The sequence below is a fragment of the Oncorhynchus kisutch genome, unplaced genomic scaffold (assembly GCF_002021735.2).
Source record: "Oncorhynchus kisutch isolate 150728-3 unplaced genomic scaffold, Okis_V2 Okis03b-Okis08b_hom, whole genome shotgun sequence".
Lineage (NCBI taxonomy): Eukaryota > Metazoa > Chordata > Actinopteri > Salmoniformes > Salmonidae > Oncorhynchus > Oncorhynchus kisutch.
Window position 1 is genome coordinate 4,669,703 of NW_022261980.1, and position 24,404 is coordinate 4,694,106.

Below are 24,404 nucleotides of genomic sequence, written 5' to 3' on the forward strand. Positions count from 1 at the left end.
TTCCTGACCTGGGGGTCAGTGTCTCTACCTGGGTGACAGGGTCTCTACCTGGGGGTCAGGGTCTCTACCTGGGGGTCAGGGTCTCTACCTGGGGGTAAGGACCTCTACCTGGGGGTCAGGGTCTCTACCTGGGGGACAGTGTCTCTACCTGGGGGACAGGGTCTCTACCTGGGGGTCAGGGTCTCTACCTGGGGGTCAGGGTCTCTACCTGGGGGACAGCGTCTCTACCTGGGGGACAGGGTTTCTATCTGGGGGACAGGGTCTCTCCCTGGGGGTCAGGGTCTCTACCTGGGGGACAGGGTCTCTACCTAGGGGCTAAGTGATTAGTCATGGTGGTCTCCATAGACCACAAAGAACCAGGCCAGAAATATAGATATACACTACATAGCCTGGTAACACTAGATCTGTTTCTGCTTCAGCCAACTCCAAGAACCAGGAGAACTAGGCCAGTGCCATAGATATACACTACATAGCCTGGTAAATCTAGATCTGTTTCTGCTTCAGCCAACTCCAAGAACCAGGAGAACTAGGCCAGTGCCATAGATATACACTACAGTGCTGAATGTTACGTAATACACTTGGAAAGCGTCAATCAGCAGTTAAAACAATCCAAAAAGTCTGGAGAAATGTAACCACTATCAAATTCATAGACCGAGCTATGGATGCAAGGACTGACCATCCATGATATGAAGCTGATAGTTTTAACCATGTTTTAAGGCTTCATAGTGTTTGTTTACATGTAAAACAAGCATTTGGGGTTCTGATGGGGTAAAATGGGACAGTTGACCTGAGCTCATTTATAAATCAAAAAATGTATGTAGCAACTGCAGATTACCCCTTTAAATCATAATCTGTAAAACGTGAACCCAACTGGAGATTACCCCTTTAAGTCATAATCTGTAAAACGTGAACCCAACTGGAGATTACCCCTTTAAATCATAATCTGTAAAACGTGAACACAACTGCAGATTACCCCTTTAAGTCATAATCTGTAAAACGTGAACACAACTGCAGATTATCCCTTTAAATCATAATCTGTAAAATGTGAACACAACTGCAGATTACCCCTTTAAATCATAATCTGTAAAACGTGAACACAACTGGAGATTACCCCTTTAAAAGATAATCTGTAAAACGTGAACACAACTGGAGATTACCCCTTTAAATCATAATCTGTAAAACGTGAACACAACTGCAGATTACCCCTTTAAGTCATAATCTGTAAAACGTGAACACAACTGGACAAACCTCGTCATTTATGGATAAAGAACGTCTGTGATAACTAACTGTACATTATTTACAGTCAGTTATCTACTGCACCATCATTTTGTAGCAAACATAACGCTGCCTCCATTAATGTTTACATGTTGATGTTTGTGACGTCTACGTTTGCCACACTCATGCATAAGGGCAAGCTGTTGAAATCGGTGTAAGCCTCACATTGTGTTTGAATTACTGTTTAATAGTTAAAACCAATTTCAAGTTTGATGATGTATGGAAATGTTAACAAACACCAGGTTTGGAGTAAGTGTGAAGATTGAAACCAGAGACTAGTTTACGTCACGTTTGGTACATCGTCATGACGATGCACACCTCAAGCACCAAGGGAGGACAACAGATACACACATGATACAGGGATTTGTGTTTTACAATGAACCTAACAATATAGCTGAACCTGCTTCACCCAGATTGCTCAGTTGGTTCATGGAGCGTAGTTGGAGCAAGGTGTTAACGATACTGGGTTGTGGATTCCACTCACATATACAGTACTTAACTTAAGATACATCTAATCTTCTCTTAAATTACACCCCCACCACTGCACTGTCTCCAACATTGGATCCTCAGGAGAGAGACGGATGCTACATGGGCTGTCCAAGGCCTTCAGGTGAGCCTAGGGAATAGTGAACTAGGCCTCTCCTATCGTTAGCTTCATCATTTCAATGTAGAACTGCAGTACCTTATAACGGCTCCTGGCTAGTTTTAAATAACAACAACCGCCAAAAAACAACAATGACATCAACAAAAAACAACAACCACATGTAAGTACATATAATCTATCGTGGAACTAAGGGACAAATCCTAACTTGAGATTCAAATGTGTAACCAAGACTTGCGAAATTCACGTTATCTCAAGACATCAAGTTACGGTTTGTCCCTAAGAGAAGAAACCAGGGTCATGTTCATCAAAACACACAATGGGAAACGTTTTCAAATGTTGCAGCGGAAAAAAGACAATGAGCGTTTCTTATTGAACAAGTTCAAGTAGTCCCTACCTGTTTCAGTCCATCTGGTGCCTAATGAACACGAGCCAGGTCTCTTGGCCCAGTCTAGTGAGTGGCCAGCCAGTGGCTTGGTGAATACAGGGCCAGCTGAACTAAACACAAGAGAATATACAGGCCCACTTTATCTGGATAGTCCCCTACAGATCTACATGCTACGTACCAACTACCATTTAGATGTATTACATGTCAACTGCACCTCTGTTAACATGCAATAACAAAGCCCTTGCACGTCTTTTAATGTACGTGTGTGTAAGTAATGTATGTATGTCACAGGCGGCTGGTGGCACCTTAATTGGGAAGGATGGGCTCATACTAACGGATGGAACGGAATAAATGGAATGGTTTCAAACACAAACATTTGATACCATTCCATTCACTCCATTCCAGACATTATTATGAGGAGTCCTCCCCTCACCAGCCTCCTGTGATGTACATACATTCTATCTATGTAAGTAAGGGAAAGGGGGAAACCTAGTCAGTTGTTCAACTGAATGTATTCAACTGAAATGTGTCTTCCGCATTTAACCCAACCCCTCTGAATCAGAGAGGTGAGGGTGCTGCCTTAATCCACATCCACTTTGTCAGGGCCCGGGGAACAGTGCCTTGCTCAGGGGCAGAACAACTGATTTTTACCTTGTCAGCTCAGGGATTTGATCCAGCAACCTTTCAGTTACTGGCCCAAAGCTCTAACCACTAGGCTACCTGCCGCTCCAAGTAACATAGATTTACTCATATTCAGCCTCCCTAGCTGTATTAGATTCAGCGTGTGCATTTGAAAATCAGACATTTTCTGATAGTTCACTGAGCATCTATAGACAATCTGACCTTTCCACATAAAGAGTTATCACATTTGTTAACGCCAATGTTAAATCACACTGTACAACAAACGTTGACGCGACAGGCTACCCACCGAGAGACTCCCCAAACTGTGAAGTCCCTCGCTTTGGTTTATAGCAATAAAACAAGTTAAAGAAGGTTTTCAAGTCTTCATGACAACAAGCTTATGATCCCACTTGAAATGGTCTCTGCACTGATTTCCACTTTTTCTCCAAAATGTAATGTCCTATAATTAATAAGAAGAATATGAATAATTCAGAAAAACCATCCGTAACTCTTTACTTAAAGCCTGCCGGCATAAAGACATGCCACGAGACCCTTACAATATATTAGTATCATCTCCTGAAGCAGGTTAAATAACAGACATTTTGAGTCGGTTAACATGCTGATACATAGAGAGACATATCATATCATAAGCCTTATTTTAACACATTATAAAGGCTCATTCATGCTTATAACGACTTACAAAGCATTATACCCGCAAGCTTTAAGTCAAGTGTTACAGAAGCATCTAAAGTCGTAGCCCTAGGTGAAGTGTGTGTGTGTCTGTCTGTGTACAATTATGTGTGTGAGTGCTTTCATCATTAACTCTTGCGGGGTGTTTTGTTGGCGTAGAAGTCTCTGCAGGTGTCGCAGCAGCGCTGGTACCATCTCATGTCCTGGCACAGGTTCTTCTCCCGGATCACACGGCAGTACACAGTCCACTGGTCTCCTGTGCACTTGTAGGTCAGAGCAGCTGGAGAGGAACAGGGGCACAGGGGCCACGTCAACAGACAGAGAAACACAGTACACACATGTGCACCCACTTATGCACACACACACACACACACACACACACACACACACACACACACACACACACACACACACACACACACACACACACACACACACACACACACACACACACACACACACACACACACACACACACACTCTCTCTCTCTCTTTCTCTGTCTGTTTCTGTCTCTCTCTCTCTCTTTCTGTTGCTCTCTTGCTCTCTCTCTCAAAAACACACACACATACAAGCACACACACACAAACTATGTTACCTAATCTGGGGGAGGTGATGGTGTTGACGTTGACTTTGTCATTGCAGGCCTCCTGGTGACAGGGCCGGTAGGTGGGTGGTCTGAACACCACGGGGCAGTCATTACCGTGGCGACCTGTCACTCTGTGCATACATTGGACCACTCTGGACTGCAGGCCCTTCCCACAGGATGACGAGCACTGGAAAGATCCAATCACTTGAGTTACTTTCTCTTCCAAACTCGAGAGGAAGTATTTTGACATTGAGAGCCATTTGTAACAGACTTCCATGTCCATGTCCTAGACTTTTTAGGACATAATCACTTCCTAATATGTTTACCCCTCACATTTTAGGTAATTGTAATCTTCCATAGACCTAGTGTGCATCCCAAATGGCACCCTACTCCCTATATAGTGTACTACTTGTGACCGGAGCCCTATGTACCCTGGTCAGAAGAAGTGCTTAATTAATATAGGGAATATGGTGCTATTGGAAACACATCCCTATTGTTTATAGGGGGCCAAATCACTTCATGACTGAATGTGAGAAGAGACTAGACCTGAATAACAGATAAAGGTGTAGTGTGGTATTTACTAGCGGTAAGATAATCCCAAACAGGCCTAATTACAGATGGAGGCTGTGTTCTATGTTTGAATAGACTGATTTACGAGTCCTAAATACCCTGTCAGAGTGCTTCGTCTCAATAGTAATACATGCTCTGAGGCTAAGATCCATCTCTGTCCTCAGGCTCTTCCCCTAGCTCCTATCTCTTCAGTGATCACAGATCTGAAAGGACTAGATAGGTCTAAGTAACAGTATAGGTGTGACCACCACTTTGACTTTTTAGGGGATGGAGCCATCACCATATAGCTTAGACCTACCCAAACCAATCAGATCTGTGAAGAACGAAGAGTTATGGGGCTTGGAGAAAGGACTGGAGGTAAGAGGCTTGGAAAAGGGTCTGGAGGTAAAGGGCTTGGAGAGGGGGGTGGAGGTAAGGGGCTTGGAGAAGGGGCTGGAGGTAAAGGGCTTGGAGAAGGGGCTGGAGGTAAAGGGCTTGGAGAGGGGGGTGGAGGTAAAGGGCTTGGAGAAGGGGCTGGAGGTAAAGGGCTTGGAGAGGGGGGTGGAGGTAAAGGGCTTGGAGAGGGGGCTGGATTTAAGGGGCTTGGAGAGGGGGCTGGAAGTAAAGGGCTTGAAGAAGGGGCTGGAGGTAAAGGGCTTGGAGAGGGGGGTGGAGGTAAGGGGCTTGAAGAAGGGGCTGGAGGTAAAGGGCTTGGAGAAGGGGCTGGAGGTAAAGGGCTTGGAGAGGGGGGTGGAGGTAAAGGGCTTGGAGAAGGGGCTGGAGGTAAAGGGCTTGGAGAGGGGGGTGGAGGTAAAGGGCTTGGAGAGGGGGCTGGATTTAAGGGGCTTGGAGAGGGGGCTGGAGGTAAAGGGCTTGGAGAGGGGGCTGGAAGTAAGGGGCTTGGAGAGGGGGCTGGAGGTAAAGGGCTTGGAGAAGGGGCTGGAGGTAAAGGGCTTGGAGAGGGGAGTGGAGGTAAAGTGCTTGGAGAAGGGGCTGGAGGTATGGGGCTTGGAGAAAGGACTGGAGGTAAGAGGCTTGGAAAAGGGGCTGGATGTAAGGGGCTTGGAGAAGGGGCTGGAGGTAGGAGCTGGAGGTAGGGGCTGGAGGTAGGAGCTGGAGGTAGGGGCTGGAGATAGGAGCTGGCGGTAGGGGCTGGAGGTAGGAGCTGGAGGTAGGAGCTGGAGGTAGGGGCTGGAGGTAAGGGCTGGAGGTAAGGGGCTGGAGGTAGGAGCTGGAGGTAGGGGCTGGACGTAGGAGCTGGAGGTAGGAGCTGGAGGTAGGAGCTGGAGGTAGGAGCTGGAGGTAGGAGCTAGAGGTAAGGTGCTGGAGGTAGGGGCTGGAGGTAGGAGCTGGAGGTAAGGGGCTGGAGGTAGGAGCTGGAGGTAGGGGCTGGAGGTAGGAGATGGAGGTAAGGGGCTAGGAGAAACCAACATGGAATGGGGCCAAAGAAAGAGGACTTTGATATTCTAAGCTTGGAAACATCAGAGGCGACAGACAACGGATTCCCATTGTACACAGGCCTGTGCCTTGGCAGCCAACAGCTATAGCCTCGTCCAATAATTAACTCTGAACAACAGTCGTTCCCAGGCCCTCGATTCAAGCAGGTGGATTTACTATTCACTTCACAGAGAGGCAATTAGTGGAAGCCATTTCAATAGCTATTGTAAACGGCCCGGTGTTCTACCAAAGGACTTGTTGACTTGACACTGCTCAAAAACAATCCGATTATCATGATCCCACATCTCTATAGGTACTTAGAATGATTCTCAGAAGGTTTTTTCACCAAGCTTTCATTATCACTGATGAACATGATCACAATGAGATAAGTCTATGAGATAAGGCCCTGGAGAGACACACACACACACACACACACACACACACACAGAGGAAAGCACACACACACAGACACACACACACACACACACACACTACTGCTGAAGCACAAACAAACAAATGAAAACACAAACAAAGAGACAGAGAGAACATTATCTGAAACATCATTAGGAGACAAGCTGATGGGGACACGATCATAGCAACACTCCCATAAGACTTTATCTGTATCCCAAATGAAACCCTATCCCCTATAGAGCCCATAAGGCTTTGGTCAAAAGTAGTTCACTATAAAGGGAACAGGGTGGCTTTTGGGATGCATCCTAGCTCTAATATCATAGCCACATCCCTAGAGGCATGACCTCCTCATAACTCACAACAACAATTGAATCAGCAGCTTATCTGAATGATATTCTAAGACATGCTAATAGACTCATGGTCTGATAGTGGTGGGAAGAGAGGAGAGCCGGTCAGTTTATTGTCCAGCGTTGGGGGAGTGGGACAGAGGAGTCATTTGAGGACTTTAAAGGGGCAATCGGGGATTCAAAGAACAACAACAATGGACACCCCACCACTTACCTGAGTCATTAGTTTTAAATTCCAGAATTCCCCTTTAACATCATTAGGAGAGAAAATGAGGTAATACATTCAGGACGGTTAGAGGGTGGGGGGGTAGTAACACAATTAGCACAGGATCAGAACAACACACCAGATATAAGCCCGGCACTAAATAGCAGCCAACAGTTATTTCCTGTTATTAGATTTCCTGAATGAGAAACTGACCAAGACGCTGGCACCTGAACGTCCTTTCATCAGGTACGTGACATAGAACTTTTCAGACAGAAAATGGGTGGAATGGTGGAAAGTGAAACCCATCCCCATCTCCCCCAGCCCCATCCCCATCTCTCTCCCAGCCCCATCCCCAGCTCTCTCCACCATTCCCAGCTCTCTCCCAGCCCCATCCCCAGCCCCATCCCCAGCTCTCTCCACCATTCCCAGCTCTCTCCCAGCCCCATCCCCAGCCCCATCCCCAGCTCTCTCCACCATTCCCAGCTCTCTCCCAGCCCCATCCCCAGCCCCATCCCCAGCTCTCTCCACCATTCCCAGCTCTCTCCCAGCCCCATCTTCCCCAGCTCCATCCCAAGCTCTCTCCACCATTCCCAGCTCTCTCCCAGCCCCATCTTCCCCAGCTCTCTCCCAGCTCCATCCCCAACTCTCTCTCAGCTCTCTCCCATCTCCATCCCCACCTCTCTCCCATCTCCATCCCCAGCTCTCTCCCATCTCCATCCCCAGCTCTCTCCCATCTCCATCCCCAGCTCTCTCCCATCTCCATCCCCAGCTCTCTCCCATCTCCATCCCCAGCTCTCTCCCAGCTCCATCCCTAGCTCTCTCCCAGCTCCATCCCCAGCTCTCTCCCATCTCCATCCCCAGCTCTCTCCCATCTCCATCCCCAGCTCTCTCCCAGCTCCATCCCCAGCTCTCTCCCAGCTCCATTACAGAACACCTGACAGTCCGATCAGAGGCTCTTCTACTAGGTGTGTTAACAGGGAAAGGTCAGTGTCGGGTGGCTTTCATTTAAAAGCCCTTTTAAAAAGTCTGTTAGAATATGTGGAGGTAGAGGAACAGTAGTCAATGTCTGCATCCCAAATAGCACTCTGTTACTTACAGTAGTGCACTACTTTTGAACAGAGCCCTATGAGGCCCCGAATAAAAGTAGTGCACTATATAGGGAATAGGGTGCCATTTGGAACACACAGGTGTTGTGTACCTGGAAAAGACACCTTGGGAAGATGAAAGGAATTCCGGCAGCAGCTCTGTCAGATTGTCTAAATGCCGGACTGAAGTCCCTTCTCAGTGGGAATGGTGAGGTAAGGTGCATCTCAAATGGCACCCTATTCTCTTTATAGTGCACTACTTTTGAACAGAGCTGCATGGGCCCTGGTCAAAAGTAGTGCACTGTATATGGCAGTGTTTCCCACGTCATCGGAGCCCAGGGAGCAGTTGTTGGGGGTTAACTGCCTTGCTGTAGTGCTCCTGAATGAAGTGATACTTACTACTAACAGTGTGTGTGTGTGTGTGTGTGTGTGTGTGTGTGTGTGTGTGTGTGTGTGTGTGTGTGTGTGTGTGTGTGTGTGTGTGTGTGTGTGTGTGTGTGTGTGTGTGTGTGTGTGTGTGTTTGTGTGTGTGTGTGTGTGTGTGTGTGTGTGTGTGTGTGTGTGTGTGTGTGTGTGTGTGTGTGTGTGTGTGTGTGTGTGTGTGTGTGTGTGTAAACAAGGGGAGAAAATAAAATGCAGCTCTGTAATTGCCCGTTTGGATTAACAAACCCCCTCTAGAATGTTCTGATGAAGGATTAGTGGAGATTACTGTTAATGAGAACTGGGCTATGGCGTCTACACTGACAGACAGCACACACACAAACACACACAAAACCTTCAGATGTTCTCCAGCTTGTCTGATGATGACTGAACCAGATGTGCTCACGCAGCCCCCTCACAGAGCTCTAGGTAGACATTACAGATCTAGGATAAGCTTACCCTGTAAGTCCTTACTTTAAGCATCAGGGACAGAATCACAAAACAGATCTTAGATCAGTTTCAGGGAGAAACTTAAATATATTCCCTCATGTGGAATCATAGGTAGAAGTTGTCTCTAGCCACTGATACATTCTAACAGTTATGGATAGGATTGGAAATAAAGCAATCTGATCCTAGATCTGTAGTTAAATAAGGGCAGAGGAGAGGGGTGGACGCACCTTCCTCAGCATCCTGGGGGGAAACATACACTCACTGTCTCCAGTTCCACACAGGGAGAGAAATGTAATGGTCCTCCCCCTGACCTGCTGTAGTGACCCCGAGACTGGCAAATTGCAGATCTAGAGCATTGCAGATCTAGGATTAGATTGCATTCTCCCCGATCCCAACCTTAACCGTTAGAATGGGGAAATAAGATCTGACCCTGTATCAGGCAGCTGAACATGACACTCCATATGATAAATTACATGCATGTCAAAAACAGACTAACTCAGTTTGTACGATTGGGAAATGGAGATGCACTGTAGATTTTCAGTTCGGTAAACCTGTTTCCAAGACCGTTCCTTGAGTACAACCCAGCCTTTTCACTTATTTGATTTTCCAGCAAACTAACACACTAGATTTGACTGGGCAACTAATCATCAGGCCCTTGATTAGTTGAATCAGCCAGTGCTGGAATCAATGGAATAGGTGGAACTGGGGTTCATCAAGGAGAGATTTGGCAAAGACTGTCAGATAACACTAGTGTAACTAAGGTGGAACTGGGGTTCATCGAGGAGAGATTAGACAAAGACTGTCAGATAACACTAGTGTAACTAAGGTGGAACTGGGGTTCATCGAGGAGAGATTAGACAAAGACTGTCAGATAACACTAGTGTAACTAAGGTGGAACTGGGGTTCATCGAGGAGAGATTTGACAAAGACTGTCAGATAACACTAGTGTAACTAAGGTGGAACTGGGGTTCATTGAGGAGAGATTTGACAAAGACTGTCAGATAACACTAGTGTAACTAAGGTGGAACTGGGGTTCATCAAGGAGAGATTTGACAAAGACTGTCACATAACACTAGTGTAACTAAGGTGGAACTGGGGTTCATCAAGGAGAGATTTGGCAAAGACTGTCAGATAACACTAGTGTAACTAAGGTGGAACTGGGGTTCATCAAGGAGAGATTTGACAAAGACTGTCAGATAACACTAGTGGAACTAGTGGATCTGGGGTTCATCAAGGAGAGATTTGGCAAAGACTGTCAGATAACATTAGTGTAACTAGTGGAACTGGGGTTCATCAAGGAGAGATTTGACAAAGACTGTCAGATAACATTAGTGTAACTAGTGGAACTGGGGTTCATCAAGGAGAGATTTGACAAAGACTGTCAGATAACATTAGTGGAACTAGTGGAACCGGCAGGTTACCTCCATACAATGCACATCACTTCCATGCGCTTTGAGGTGAAGTAGTCTTTATTATAATGAACTGGCTGAATACAGTGCTTTAACAACGGTGTGATAATGACGTACCCTAACCATTAAGACATTTTTGACATACAACTAGCCAGTACTGTCACCATCCCTAAAATCACTATGCTGATTGGCTGACAGAGGTGGTATATCAGACAGTATACCACGAGTATGACAAAACACTTATTTTTACTGCTCTAGTTATGTTGGTAACCAGTTTATAATAGCAATAAGGCATTTCGGGGTTTGTGATATATGGCCAATATACCATGGATAAGGGCTGAATCCAGGCACTCCATGTTGCGTCATGCGTAAGAACAGCCCTTAGCCGTGGTATATTGGCCATAAACCACACCCCCTCGGGCCTTATTGCTTAATTAAAGACTGTGTGGTACCCTCTATCTGAAATATTCCAGTCAAGGAAAGAGTAACATACCTTGGGATTACCATATCTAAGAATCAATAGGAAAGATGCTCATTAAACTTAAATCCCATTATTGAACAAAACAAAAAGAGGTTGAACCAATTGTTGCAGAAGGATTCCTCCTTGAAAGGTTGAGTACTGCTTTCCAAAGCTAAGGGCACCTCCAGACTTTCTTACGAAGCTCAGTCCCTACATCTTGACAACACAATAGGTAAAGCTGTTGACCAGATGTTTTTCAACTTCATCTGGAAAAATGATACACATTATATTAGGAAATCTGTCATTATGGACGCATATGAATGTGGTGCTAGATTAAAAAAAATATATACTTCTTAAAGAATCCAACTTCAATTTGGAATTTCATCCCTCATTATATCCTCTCCTGATTTGCTGGCTTCAATTACATTTTGCTTTGTAACTATAACATTAATACGATTTAAAATGATCTTCTTTCATAGACACATGAGCCTTGGTGTGGTATTAAAATGTAAACATCACTGTCACGCTGGTATGAAGGGTCGGGAGACAGGCGCAGGAATGCGTAATATTTTTTTTTATTAAGCCCAAATCACGGCGTGCCGTATAAAGGCACTGGGACGAAGACCAAACAAAAGAGCGAGGAGTACCTCGAATAAATAACACACGCACACAATGATTAACACACGGGATGAGACCCGTAATCATCTGCGCAATCCACAATGGCACGAAAGCCAAAACACACAGCGCAGGTACTCACACATACCAACGGACATAGTAACAATAATCCACAAGACAATGGTGAACCAAGTGCACACTAATACAAGTACTAATCACTGGGAACAGGGGCCAGGTGTGCGTAATGACCATCATTCCCCCCCTCATAGGTATTGCATTTGGAACAATAAGAATATTTTGTCTAGAAACAAGTCTTTGTTTTTAGGTTGATAATCATATCCTCCTGGTGAGTCACTTTTTTAATGCAGAAGGGATGTTACTCAGTTCTGCAGATTTTTTTGGGATCTCTTTACATATCCCTGTTACACCTAAAGAGTTTGCATAGTCTTTGATGCTATTCCATCTGGAACTGTAATGCTGTTTAGAGGTGTAACCAGACCTCACCTCACCTTCTTTATTGATTTGATTTGATTTGAGATATCCTCTCTTCGTCCAGTTGACTCTCCGGTAGGAAAACTGTGTTTCTCCTTGCTCCCTCAGAACAATACCTGCTTTATTTCAAAGGATATGTTATATATATTCCTTACTTCTAACTTACTGGAATACATTTATTAATAATATCTGCTGGAAAAACGTTTGGTTATTACCACACAAATAGCTGCTTATCTGCTTGTTAACAAGTTCTTTCAGAATGATCCATAAGTATTACCTGTGAATCCTTACCTGAAGAAAAAAGACATGAACATTAACTGTACTCTTTGTGATGAGCATCCAGAAACTGTTTGGCATTTATTTTGGCATTGTCTACATGAAAGAGATATTTGTAGATTTATAATTGCCAATATTCTTGATGACTTTTGTTTATTATGGGAGAATGTACTGCTCGGTTTCCTTAACTATAACAAGGATAAATAAATCAATTGTACATCTTAAATCTGTTATACCACATATCCCAGAGGTGCTTTATTGCTATTATAAACTGGTTAGCAACATATTTAGAGCAGTAAAAATACATGTTTTGTCATACCCGTGGTGTATGGTCTGATATACCATGGCTGTCAGCCAATCAGCCTTCAGGGCTCAAACCACCCAGTTTATAATCTGTAATATGTTGGAACACATATAGCATATATGTTGTCCCTGTTTGTTCGTATACTTCCTGTATAACGCTGTCTCCCATTAGTATTCTACTGTGTTGCTCCTGTCTCTATTTGACTAGTAAAGCGTTATAGCATGTTATTCTGTGTGGACTTATTGGAACCGCCCATATAGTAGCTTTTTAGTTCCCCTTTGGGGAGGATATCTGGACAATTTGTACATTTATTAACTAAGATATGGGTGTTTTAATTCTTGGCAGTACATTACAGAACAGAGCAGCTGAATGAGTTAGTTGAGGTTACAATCACACAGGATATGTCCCAAATGTCATCCTTTTCCCTCTATAGTGCACAACTTATGATCAGGGCCCATAGGACTGTAGTCAAAAGTAGTGCACTATATAGAGAATAGGGTGCCATTTGGGACTCATCCGTGAGAGGAAACACTTTGCATTACTCAGAGCTTTCATTCATCCTGAACTCTCAGTTTTGAAATGATCTCTAAAGAGACAAGCAAACAAACAGAATGATTAGTGAACATGTTTTGTAAATGGAGGGTTTTTGCCCACTGCAGAGCCCAGCAGACGAGTGTATAGTTCAGCTCGGAGGATGAATCCCAAATGGCAAATGTCAAAAGGAGTGCCATTTAGGAGGCAGATCCAGAGTAGCCGACTGGCGCCTACTGTAGTTCAAAGTGTTAATAAGGAGGTTTGCTTGTATGTACCATCCCGGTCTGAGGACTTTACTGTGTGTGTGTGTTCCTTCATGTGTCTGTGTGTAGTACGAGTACAGCAATAAAGGTTGACACCTGTCCCCTCACAGCCAGCCACAGCAGACAAGGTCAATTACATTTCAGGAATTAAACTACACTCCCCATGTTCATTCTCACCCACAATAATTGAAATGGACTTGAGCCTGTTGCTATTGCCCTGCCCTAGTTAGACAGATGGGAAGAGAGACTGGTGGCTGGAAAGGTGTGAGGGCCAAGGTGCCTTAATTCATTCCTCCAGTAGAGAGAGAGAGAGAGAGAGAGAGAGAGAGAGAGAGAGAGTGTGTGTGTGTGTGTGTGTGTGTGTGTGTGTGTGTGTGTGTGTGTGTGTGTGTGTGTGTGTGTGTGTGTGTGTGTGTGTGTGTGTGTGTGTGTGTGTGTGTGTGTGTGTGCGTGCGTGCCTGTCTGTCTGCCTGCCTGCCTGCCTGCCTGCCTGCCTGCCTGCCTGCCTGCCTGCGTGCACTATAAAGGGAATAGTTTGCCATTGAGAATGCAGTCAGACAGTGATGCAGGTGCAGTCAGGCTATCTGTCAAGATGCCCACATAAGGACTGGCACAGCGTTGGCACCATGTTGGCATCACCTACACTGCTGTGTCACAGGGAGGGATTAATCAATTCGAAGGGGGCATCCGGGGTTAGAGTCCCCTCCACATGGGAGATCTCTGTAAATAGATATTTGATTAAAAAGAGAGTGTGTGTGTGTGTCATTTATGTGTGTGTATGGCCCATACCTTGGACCAGTCCCCAGTCTTCCACTCGTAACATTTGGAGTGGTCCTCACAGAGCTCCTGGTCAGCAGGCTGAGAGAGGGGGTCACAGTTCCCCTGGGGGTTGGTGCACCTCACTGTCCTCCGACGGACCCCACTGCCACAGTCTGAAGAACACTGGGGAGAGGAGGGAGGGAGAAGGGAGAGGGAGACCAGGGGAGGGAGGGTGGGAGAAGGGAGAGGGAGACCAGGGGAGGGAGGGAGGGGAGAAAAGGTGAGGAGAGAGGGAGGGAGATGGAGACAAGGGGAGGGAGGGAGGGAGATGGAGACCAGGGGAGGGAGGGAGATGGAGACCAGGGGAGGGAGGGAGGGAGATGGAGACCAGGGGAGGGAGGGAGGGAGATGGAGACCAGGGGAGGGAGGGAGGGAAGAAGAGAGTGGAGGGAGGGAAGAAAAGGTGAGGAGAGGGAGGGAGATGGAGACGAGGGAGAGAGGGAGGGAGAAGGGAGAGGGAGACCAGGGGAGGGAGGGAGGGAGAGAGGGAGAGAGGGAGATGGAGACGAGGGAGAGAGGGAGGGAGGGTGAGGAAGAAGGGAGATGGAGACGAGGGAGAGAGGGTGGGAGGGAGAGGAAGAAGGGAGATGGAGATGAGGGAAAGGGAGAGAGGGAAACATTGGAGTTGAGGGAGAGGGACAAAGGGAAGGGACATATAAAGGAGAGAAAAGGGAGCATGAAAGAGGGAGGAAGAGGTGGAAAATAATTACAGTAGAGAGGTAAGAGAGGGGATGGAAAAGGATAAGAAAAAGAGTGAGAGGAGGAGTGTGAGGTGGAGGAGGAGAGGGAGAGGAAGAGGGGGAGGGAGGTTAGAGTGATGTCAGGAAAAAGAGAGGGAGGAAAATGAGTGAAAAGAAATATGAGGATAGAGAGAGTGTGTGAGAGGGAGCGAGAGAGAGGGCAGAGTGTTACTCATTATAGAAGCCTCCTGTGGTGGTTCATTAGCTCCCCTCTCCAACCCACTCTACCTCCTCTTCAGTGGAGCGAGGGAAGAGAGAGAGGGGGGGATGGGGTGACAGATGTCTATATTATGCAGTACTACTGCAGCGCTGCTCCTACATGATTCTGCATCAAACTTTGAGGAAAGTAAGTGGTTTACTATTTCTCTCTCTGTGTCTCACTCACACGGGAACTCGCATAAACACGTGGACACACACAGATGTGCGGAAACACTCAAACACGCATCCACGAATAGTCGCATAGACAAGCACACATCCCCCCCCCACCACAACAGACCTTGGACCACTCAGAGGCCTCCCAGGCAGTGAGGCAGTGGCGTCCCTCGCAGCCCTGCAGGGCGGGGGGTTTGCCCCCCTGGCAGTACAAGTCCCGTGTGTGGATAAGGGATCCGTTCTGCAGCTGGTACACACAGCCCACCTCACGCAGCTGGAGACCCTTCCCACACGTCACCGAGCACTGGCCCCACTCCCCTGTCACCCACCTGGAGAGAGAGATAGATGTGGAGAGGGGGAGAGGAGAGATAGAGGGAGGGGGAGAAAGACAAAGAGGGAGAGAGAGGGAAAGTAAGAGAGAGAGAGATGATTTGCATTTGTATTTATTAAGGATCCGCATTAGTTCCTGCCAAGGCAGCAGCTACTCTTCCTGGGGTTTATTATGGATCCCCATTAGTTCCTGCCAAGGCAGCAGCTACTCTTCCTGGGGTTTATTATGGATCCCCATTAGTACTTGCCAAGACAGCAGCTACTCTTCCTGGGGTTTATTATGGATCCCCATTAGTACTTGCCAAGGCAGCAGCTACTCTTCCTGGGGTTTATCATGGATCCCCATTAGTACTTGCCAAGGCACCAGCTACTCTTCCTGGGGTTTATCATGGATCCCCATTAGTACTTGCCAAGGCAGCAGCTACTCTTCCTGGGGTTTATTATGGATCCCCTTTAGTACTTGCCAAGGCAGCAGCTACTCTTCCTGGGGTTTATTATGGATCCCCTTTAGTACTTGCCAAGGCACCAGCTACTCTTCCTGGGGTTTATTATGGATCCCCATTAGTACTTGCCAAGGCACCAGCTACTCTTCCTGGAGTTTATTATGGATCCCAGAAGATAGCCTTATTTGGTAAAAAGTCCATATTATTGCAAGAACAGCTGTAATAAGCAAAGCGAAATGACAAAGAAACCACTACTAAAGGACACCAATAAGAAGAAGAGACTTGCTTGGGCCAAGAAACACGAGCAATGGACAATAGACTGGTGAAAATCTGTCCCTTGGTCTGGAGTCCAAATTTGAGATTGTTGGTTCCAAACGCTGTGTCTTTGTGAGACGCGGTGAGGGTGAACGGATGATCTCTGCATGTGTATTTCCCACCGTAAAGCATGGAGGAGGAGGTGTTATGGTGTGGGGTGCTTTGCTGGTGACACTGTCTGTGATTTATTTAGAATTCAAGGCACACGTCACCAGCATGGCTACCACAGTATTCCGCAGCGATACACCATCCCATATGTGTGGGCTTAGTGGGATTATCATTTGTTTTTCAACAGGACAATGATCCAACACACCTCCAGGTTGTGTAAGGGCTATTTTACCAAGGAGGAGAGTGATGGAGTGCTCCATCAGATGACGTGGCCTCCACAATCCCTCTACCTCAACCAAATTGAGATGGTTTGGGATAATTCGGACCGCAGAGTGAAGGAAAAGCAGCCAACAAGTGCTCAGCATATGTGGGAACTCCTTCAAGACAGTTGTAAAAGCATTCCAGGTGAAGTTGGTTGAGAGAATGCCAAGAGTGTGCAAAGTTGTCATCAAAGCAAAGGCTACTTGAAATATATTTGAATTTGTTTAACACTTTTTTGGTTACTACATGATTCCATATGTGTTATTTCATAGTTTTGATGTCTTCACTATTATTCTACAATGTAGAAAACAGTAAAAATAAAGAAACCCTTGAATGAGTAGGTGTTCTAAAACTTTTGACCGGCAGTGTATCTACAATACAAAATCTGTGTCTGTTATCATGTGTGTGTTATCATGTGTATGTTTTTAATATGTTTCTAAATATTTGCTTTGGTAATGTGATAACCCATTCCATGCCATTAAAGTATTTTCAGATTAAATTGATTAGAGTAAAATTATCAACAGGTTAATGTTGGCAGATATGTAGAAATGAAAGTGTAGAAATAAGCACCATCTCTTTTAATCAATCAGTAAACATTTAATGGCCCAGTGCAGCAATTTAATGGCCCAGTGCAAAATTTTACCCCCTTTTCTCCCCAATTTCATGGTATCCAGTTGTTATCTTGTCTCATCGCTCAACTCCCGTACACCAGGCAGTAAATTAGTTAATAAGAAGAAAAAGAGTTCCAAACCTCTCTTCCGATAACAGCTAGTTCTCAGTTTCCCACTCAGTCCTACAGTCCTACAAAATTCTTGCTTGAGTAATTGCTCTGTGCTAATAAGCCATTTTTACCATTTTAATTGAAAACAATCAGATTAAGGTACTTAATTGTCACCCAAATGATTGATGTTGAGATAAAAACAGCTGCATTGGACCTTTAAGTGTTCTGTGTTAAACAAGAGTGGTTCACTATGCAACACAAAACAAAGACAGAAACGGAGAAATTGAAATACGCTTAAATTCTCATTTAAAACAATAAACAGTACCAACACACTATCCTCCCAGGATTAAAAAGCACCAAGCGTCTTTTGTACGCTACGATGTCGCCAATGAAGTAGTGTTGACTAATCGACTGGGTCGTGATCAGTAGGGCACATCGTAGCAAAACGTTTTCAAACAGAAAAGGAAAAAGAACCTTCCTTATTGGACCAAGTCCAGGTAGTCCCTCCCCAGTTTCAGAGCATCTTCTTCCAATTGGTGCCTGATGAACATTACCCTGTAGATGTGACAGAGTTTGGGGTTTGGGGTTTACAGCACCAGGCCTGGTGAAATTATGTCATAAAGAGTTACAGCCAAGCACCTGGGGCCTCTGGAAAACTGGGCCTCTATTTTCCAGGTGATGTAGTAATAAACTAGATGGAGAGGTCCCAGTCTGTCTATCCATCTGTCTGTCTCTCTGTCTGTCTCTCTGTCTGTCTTTCTGTGTATGTGTGTGAATGCGTGTGTGTTCTGCTTCCATGTCCATGTCTTTTATCCCTCCTCCTCTTCCTTTCTTTACAGCAACGTCCTAATACTGTCCACTTCCATTCAATATTTGTCTGTACCTAACCAGTCCTGCCTATATGGTAGAGATGCAGCTGACTGATCCACTGAATGGATGCAAAGGGGAAAGAGGCTAAGAGACTGCAAAATATATCCACATCAATGAATGTCTTAGAAACATATAACTGGGCTGGGTCCAAATACAGGGAGTCTTTGTCTACGTCCCAAACAGCACCCTACTCCCGATACAGTATAGTGCACTACTTTTGACCGGGCCTGGGTCACATGTAGTACACTATAGGGAATATAGTGGGGCAGGTCCTTTTTCTGTTGCCCAAAAATATATACAATGTCTATGGGGGCTGTCGTATAAAGTCAGCACCCAAAACACTCCAAAATTATTTGAAAGGAATATTTTTCTATTTAAATAAAGTTAAATGAACAGAAATACGGAACCCCGTGCTCAACTTACCAGCTAGAAAATAGAATTCTAGAATCTTTAGAATCTAGACTCTAGAGGCTAAAATCTAGACAGAGTGAAACCACAGTTCAGTGAGTGTAACATAAGGGGATTTGTAGCCTCACTCCTCAGCCTGAAATGTGCCCACTCACATTGACTAATAGCCAGCTTTTTGGTGGCACAACTGACTAAAAACATTTCAGGAGGGCAGTCACATGAATCTGTGAGGCAGAGGTCCCAGTTGCTTGTCTCAGTGTGAGCTGAAGCGGGAGGAAGTGGAATGGCTCTCCTGGGGAACTCCAGTTGTTCCATGTATTTGAACCATTCCTGAGCTAGCACACCTGATTCAACTTGTCAACTACTTATCAAGCCCCATGTTTCGGTGAATCAGGTGAGCTAGTTCAAAGCGACAACAGAATTCTCTACCCTGAAGTTTGAGTGATATACAAGTACATTAGTGGGAGTCAGTGTGAGGCCGGTTCAATAGGCCAGACGGGACTCTGCCTTTTATGTGGATAAGGTAATAAGGCACTTCAAACCACGTACATCTCGCACCCTATTCCCTATATAGTGCACTAATTTGACCAGTGCCCTATAGAAGTAGTGCACTATATAGGGGGTAGGCTGCCATTTGAGATACAGCCCTGTATCTTTGAACAGAGAGATCAGTGGTCTGGTTTAAATGCATCAGCAGTACAGCTCAGAAACATTCCTTGCTGCAAGTTCCTCTAATGTAAAACTCTGCCTGAGTAGGACATGAAACAATCCCACTGTGCACGCTGACAGGCACTCCACTGCACAGTATTCTGGATCCTCCTTCTACAGCCAATTCAACTCAATGGAACTGTTTTTTTATAATCACTCAGAAACAGGATGATGCACTCTTTTCATCATCCTGTTTCTCATTCAACTATTCCTGATACAGTGTGTGTGTGTGTGTGTGTGTGTGTGTGTGTGTGTGTGTGTGTGTGTGTGTGTGTGTGTGTGTGTGTGTGTGTGTGTGTGTGTGTGTGTGTGTGTGTGTGTGTGTGTGTCTCTCACCTGTACTGGCAGGGGTGTGAGTTGCAGCGTCGTACTTGGGGTAACGGCCTGTTCTCTGGTTTGCAGAGGCTGTCATTCACCAGAGTCATGCTTTTATTGACCAGCCTCATACAGGACACCACTGTCCTCCTCTCACCTGGAAACACACACACACCGTTATTATCTGAGGTATACAAACACAAACAAATTACAGCGAAAGAGAGTGACAAAAAGAGAGAGAGAGAGAGAGAGAGAGAGAGAGAGAGAGAGCACAATTAGACCCAACCAAATCATGAGAAAACAAAAAGATAACTATTTAACACATTGGAAAGAATGAACAAAAAAACTGAGCAAACTAGAATGCTATTTGGCCCTACACAGAGAGTACACAGCGGCAGAATACCTGACCACTGTGACTGACCCAAAATTAAGGAAAGCCTTGACTATGTACAGACTCAGTGAGCATAGCCTTGCTATTGAGAAAGGCCGCCGTAGGCGGACATGGCTCTCAAGAGAAGACAGGCTATGTGCTCACTGCCCACAAAATGAGGTGGAAACTGAGCTGCACTTCCTAACCTCCTGCCCAATGTATGACCATATTAGAGAGACATATTTCCCACAGATTACACAGATCCACAAAGAATTCGAAAACAAATCCAATTTTGAAAAACTCCCATATCTACTGGGTGAAATTCCATAGTGTGCCATCCCAGCAGCAAGATTTGTGACCTGTTGCCACGAGAAAAGGGCAACCAGTGAAGAACAAACACCATTGTAAATACAACCCATATTTATGCTTATTTATTTTATCTTGTGTCCTTTAGCCATTTGTACATTGTTAGAACACTGTATATATATATAATATGACATTTGTAATGTCTTTACTGTTATGAAACTTCTGTATGTGTAATGTTTACTGTTAATTTTTGTTGTTTTTCACTTTATATATTCACTTTGTATGTTGTCTACCTCACTTGCTTTGGCAATGTTAACACATGTTTCCCATGCCAATAAAGCCCTTGAATTGAATTGAATTGAGAGAGAGAGAGAGAGAGAGAGAGAGAGTGTGTGAGTGAGTGAGTGTGTGTGTGTGAGAGTGTGAGAGTGAGAGACGCTGTCTCAAAAAAACGTCAAACTGTTTCACACAAAACACATGGAGTTCAAGCCTCTGTCTCCACCGGCATAACCCTCCAGTGAACTACATCATAACCTGGTCTAATGCAAAGGTAATTACACAATAAAACTCAGTTAATTAACACTAAATCAGAGGACTGAAGTCCTATATTTGGAGCTGTGCTGGCCCCTATCCAAACCACCACTTGCTGGGTAAGGCCCCGACTACTGTGTGCGTGTGCGTGTGTGTGTGCAGGGCCCGAGATCTGGGCTTTGTTCCAACTTTATGAAAATCAATCCTTTCTCCCTCCCTCTGGCCAGAAGCTGTGCACTATATAAGGACCAGTGTGTTTGTGTTATATTGTGTTATGTGCTCATGGGTTTCTACTATATCCCTCAGACATGACTAAATCTAGCTTCCCACTACAATATACAATATTTATGTCACAGGTTTCATGATCCTACATCGTCCCAAAATCTTGTGATGGGAAATGTTTTATGAACACAGTGTACAGGCTCCCTGACGAAAATGCCAACCCCCATCCCATCCCTTAGTTGTCAAGGCCTGACCTTAGAGAGCCTTTTATTCTCTAATTTGGTTAGGTGACTAGGTTGGGCACTCTAGTTTTTGTATTTCTATGTTGGCCTGTTATGGTTCCCAATCAGAGGCAGCTGTCTATCGTTGTCTCTGATTGGGGATCATATTTAGGCAGCTTTTCCCACTGGGTTTTTGTGGGATCTTGTTTTTGTGTTGATGCCTGTGAGCGCTACAGAACGTCACGTTTCGTTTATTCTTTGTTGTTTAGTTGTTCGGTTCTCCTTAAAATAAAAAGATGTCGAACCGATTCCACGCTGCGCTTTGGTCTGAGTATGATCACAACAACGATCGTGACATTAGTGTTCTTCTCAGAGCGACAGTGTCGGCAGAATTCATTTGGAGGGAAAACTAGTCATATTTACTCTAAAAACCGAAAGATACTGGAAGAGTAATAATGAGTTCTGGTTACCAAGGAAACAGAGATTTGTTCCACACACACAGTGAGGCGCGGACTCTCCTATGAGGACTTCGGGTTTTCCAAATTTTTTGAATCACTCCAAAAGTGGGCAACAAAATGTAAAGTCGAATAGGTTTACGCACATAATATTTGTCAGGGGTACAGGGTCCACAGTGGCTCAGTTGGTAGTACATGGTGTTTGCAAGGGGTATAGGGTCCCCAGTGGCTCAGTTGGTAGTACATGGTGTTTGCAGGAGTATAGGGTCCCCAGTGGCTCAGTTGGTAGTACATGGTGTTTACAGGAGTATAGGGTCCCCAGTGGCTCAGTTAGTAGTACATGGTGTTTGCAGGAGTACAGGGTCCCCAGTGGCTCAGTTGGTAGTACATGGTGTTTGCAGGGCTACAGTGGCCCAGTTGGCAGTGCATGGTGTTTGCAGGGCTACAGGGTCCCCAGTGGCCCAGTTGGCAGTGCATGGTGTTTACAGGAGTATAGGGTCCCCAGTGGCTCAGTTGGCAGTGCATGGTGTTTACAGGAGTATAGGGTCCCCAGTGGCTCAGTTGGTAGTACATGGTGTTTGCAGGAGTATAGGGTCCCCAGTGGCTCAGTTGGTAGTACATGGTGTTTGCAGGGCTACAGGGTCCCCAGTGGCCCAGTTGGCAGTGCATGGTGTTTACAGGAGTATAGGGTCCCCAGGGGCTCAGTTGACATTGCATGGTGTTTGCAGGGCTACAGGGTCCCCAGTGGCCCAGTTGACAGTGCATGGTGTTTGCAGGGCTACAGGGTCCCCAGTGGCCCAGTTGGCAGTGCATGGTGTTTGCAGGGCTACAGGGTCCCCAGTGACTCAGTTGGCAGTGCATGGTGTTTGCAGGGCTACAGGGTCCCCAGTGGCTCAGTTGACAGTGCATGGCGTTTGCAGGAGTATAGGGTCCCCAGTGGCCCAGTTGGCAGTGCATGGTGTTTGCAGGGCTACAGGGTCCCCAGTGGCCCAGTTGGCAGTGCATGGTGTTTGCAGGGCTACAGGGTCCCCAGTGGCTCAGTTGGCAGTGCATGGTGTTTGCAGGGCTACAGGGTCCCCAGTGTCCCAGTTGGCAGTGCATGGTGTTTGCAGGGCTACAGGGTCCCCAGTGGCTCAGTTGGCAGTGCATGGTGTTTGCAGGGCTACAGGGTCCCCAGTGGCTCATCCTTCCTGTTTGGCCCTGTCCGGGGGTGTCCTCGGATGGGGCCACAGTGTCTCCTGACCCCTCCTGTCTCAGCCTCCAGTATTTATGCTGCAGTAGTTTATGTGTCGGGGGGCTGGGGTCAGTTTGTTATATCTGGAGTACTTCTCCTGTCCTATTCGGTGTCCTGTGTGAATCTAAGTGTGCGTTCTCTAATTCTCTCCTTCTCTCTTTCTTTCTCTCTCTCGGAGGACCTGAGCCCTAGGACCATGCCCCAGGACTACCTGACATGATGACTCCTTGCTGTCCCCAGTCCACCTGGCCATGCTGCTGTTCCAGTTTCAACTGACCTGAGCCCTAGGACCATGCCCCAGGACTACCTGACATGATGACTCCTTGCTGTCCCCAGTCCACCTGGCCATGCTGCTGCTCCAGTTTCAACTTCCACCTGACTGTGCTGCTGCTCCAGTTTCAACTGTTCTGCCTTATTATTATTCGACCATGCTGGTCATTTATGAACATTTGAACATCTTGGCCATGTTCTGTTATAATCTCCACCCGGCACAGCCAGAAGAGGACTGGCCACCCCACATAGCCTGGTTCCTCTCTAGGTTTCTTCCTAGGTATTGGCCTTTCTAGGGAGTTTTTCCTAGCCACCGTGCTTCTACACCTGCATTGCTTGCTGTTTGGGGTTTTAGGCTGGGTTTCTGTACAGCACTTTGAGATATCAGCTGATGTACGAAGGGCTATATAAATAAATTTGATTTGATTTGACAGTGCATGGTGTTTGCAGGGCTACAGGGCCCCCAGTGGCCCAGTTGGCAGTGCACGGTGTTTGCAGGGCTACAGGGTCCCCAGTGGCCCAGTTGACAGTGCATGGTGTTTGCAGGGCTACAGGGTCCCCAGTGGCTCAGTTGACAGTGCATGGTGTTTGCAGGGCTACAGGGTCCCCAGTGGCCCAGTTGGCAGTGCATGGCGTTTGCAACGTCAGTGTTGATGGTTTGACTCCCACGTGGGACCAGTACAAAAAAGTCTGTCCTCACTACTGTAATTTGCTCTGGATAAGAGTGTCTGCTAAATGGCTGAAATGTAAATGAAATGTAGGCAACTAGATTCAGCCACGGGATGATTTTTGTCTAAGTGGTTTGTCGGGGGGGCGTAACATAATCCTAGTCATTTGTACACTGCAAATTGACTGCAACTAAGCTCAAAAAGAGGTTGTATTTAAAAAATAATATTAATTTCCATACCTTGATTACATTGAGACACCATCACATACTGTATGTCTCTTTTGTTTGTGGGAATACTT

The 24,404-nt window shown here is 45.9% G+C and overlaps 1 protein-coding gene across 1 annotated transcript in view; it reads right to left on the reverse strand.

Moving 5' to 3' along the window:
• Nucleotides 1-2,268: 2,268 nt before the first annotated feature.
• Nucleotides 2,269-24,404, reverse strand: part of adamts17 (ADAM metallopeptidase with thrombospondin type 1 motif, 17) — a gene marked incomplete in the record, with an annotated part of 184,084 nt that continues 161,948 nt past the window's right edge. Inside the window, 5 exon segments of the mRNA XM_031812744.1 lie at nt 2,269-3,855; nt 4,172-4,349; nt 14,209-14,361; nt 15,475-15,679; nt 19,851-19,986. Of these exon segments, the coding sequence (XP_031668604.1) occupies nt 3,704-3,855; nt 4,172-4,349; nt 14,209-14,361; nt 15,475-15,679; nt 19,851-19,986 (824 nt within the window).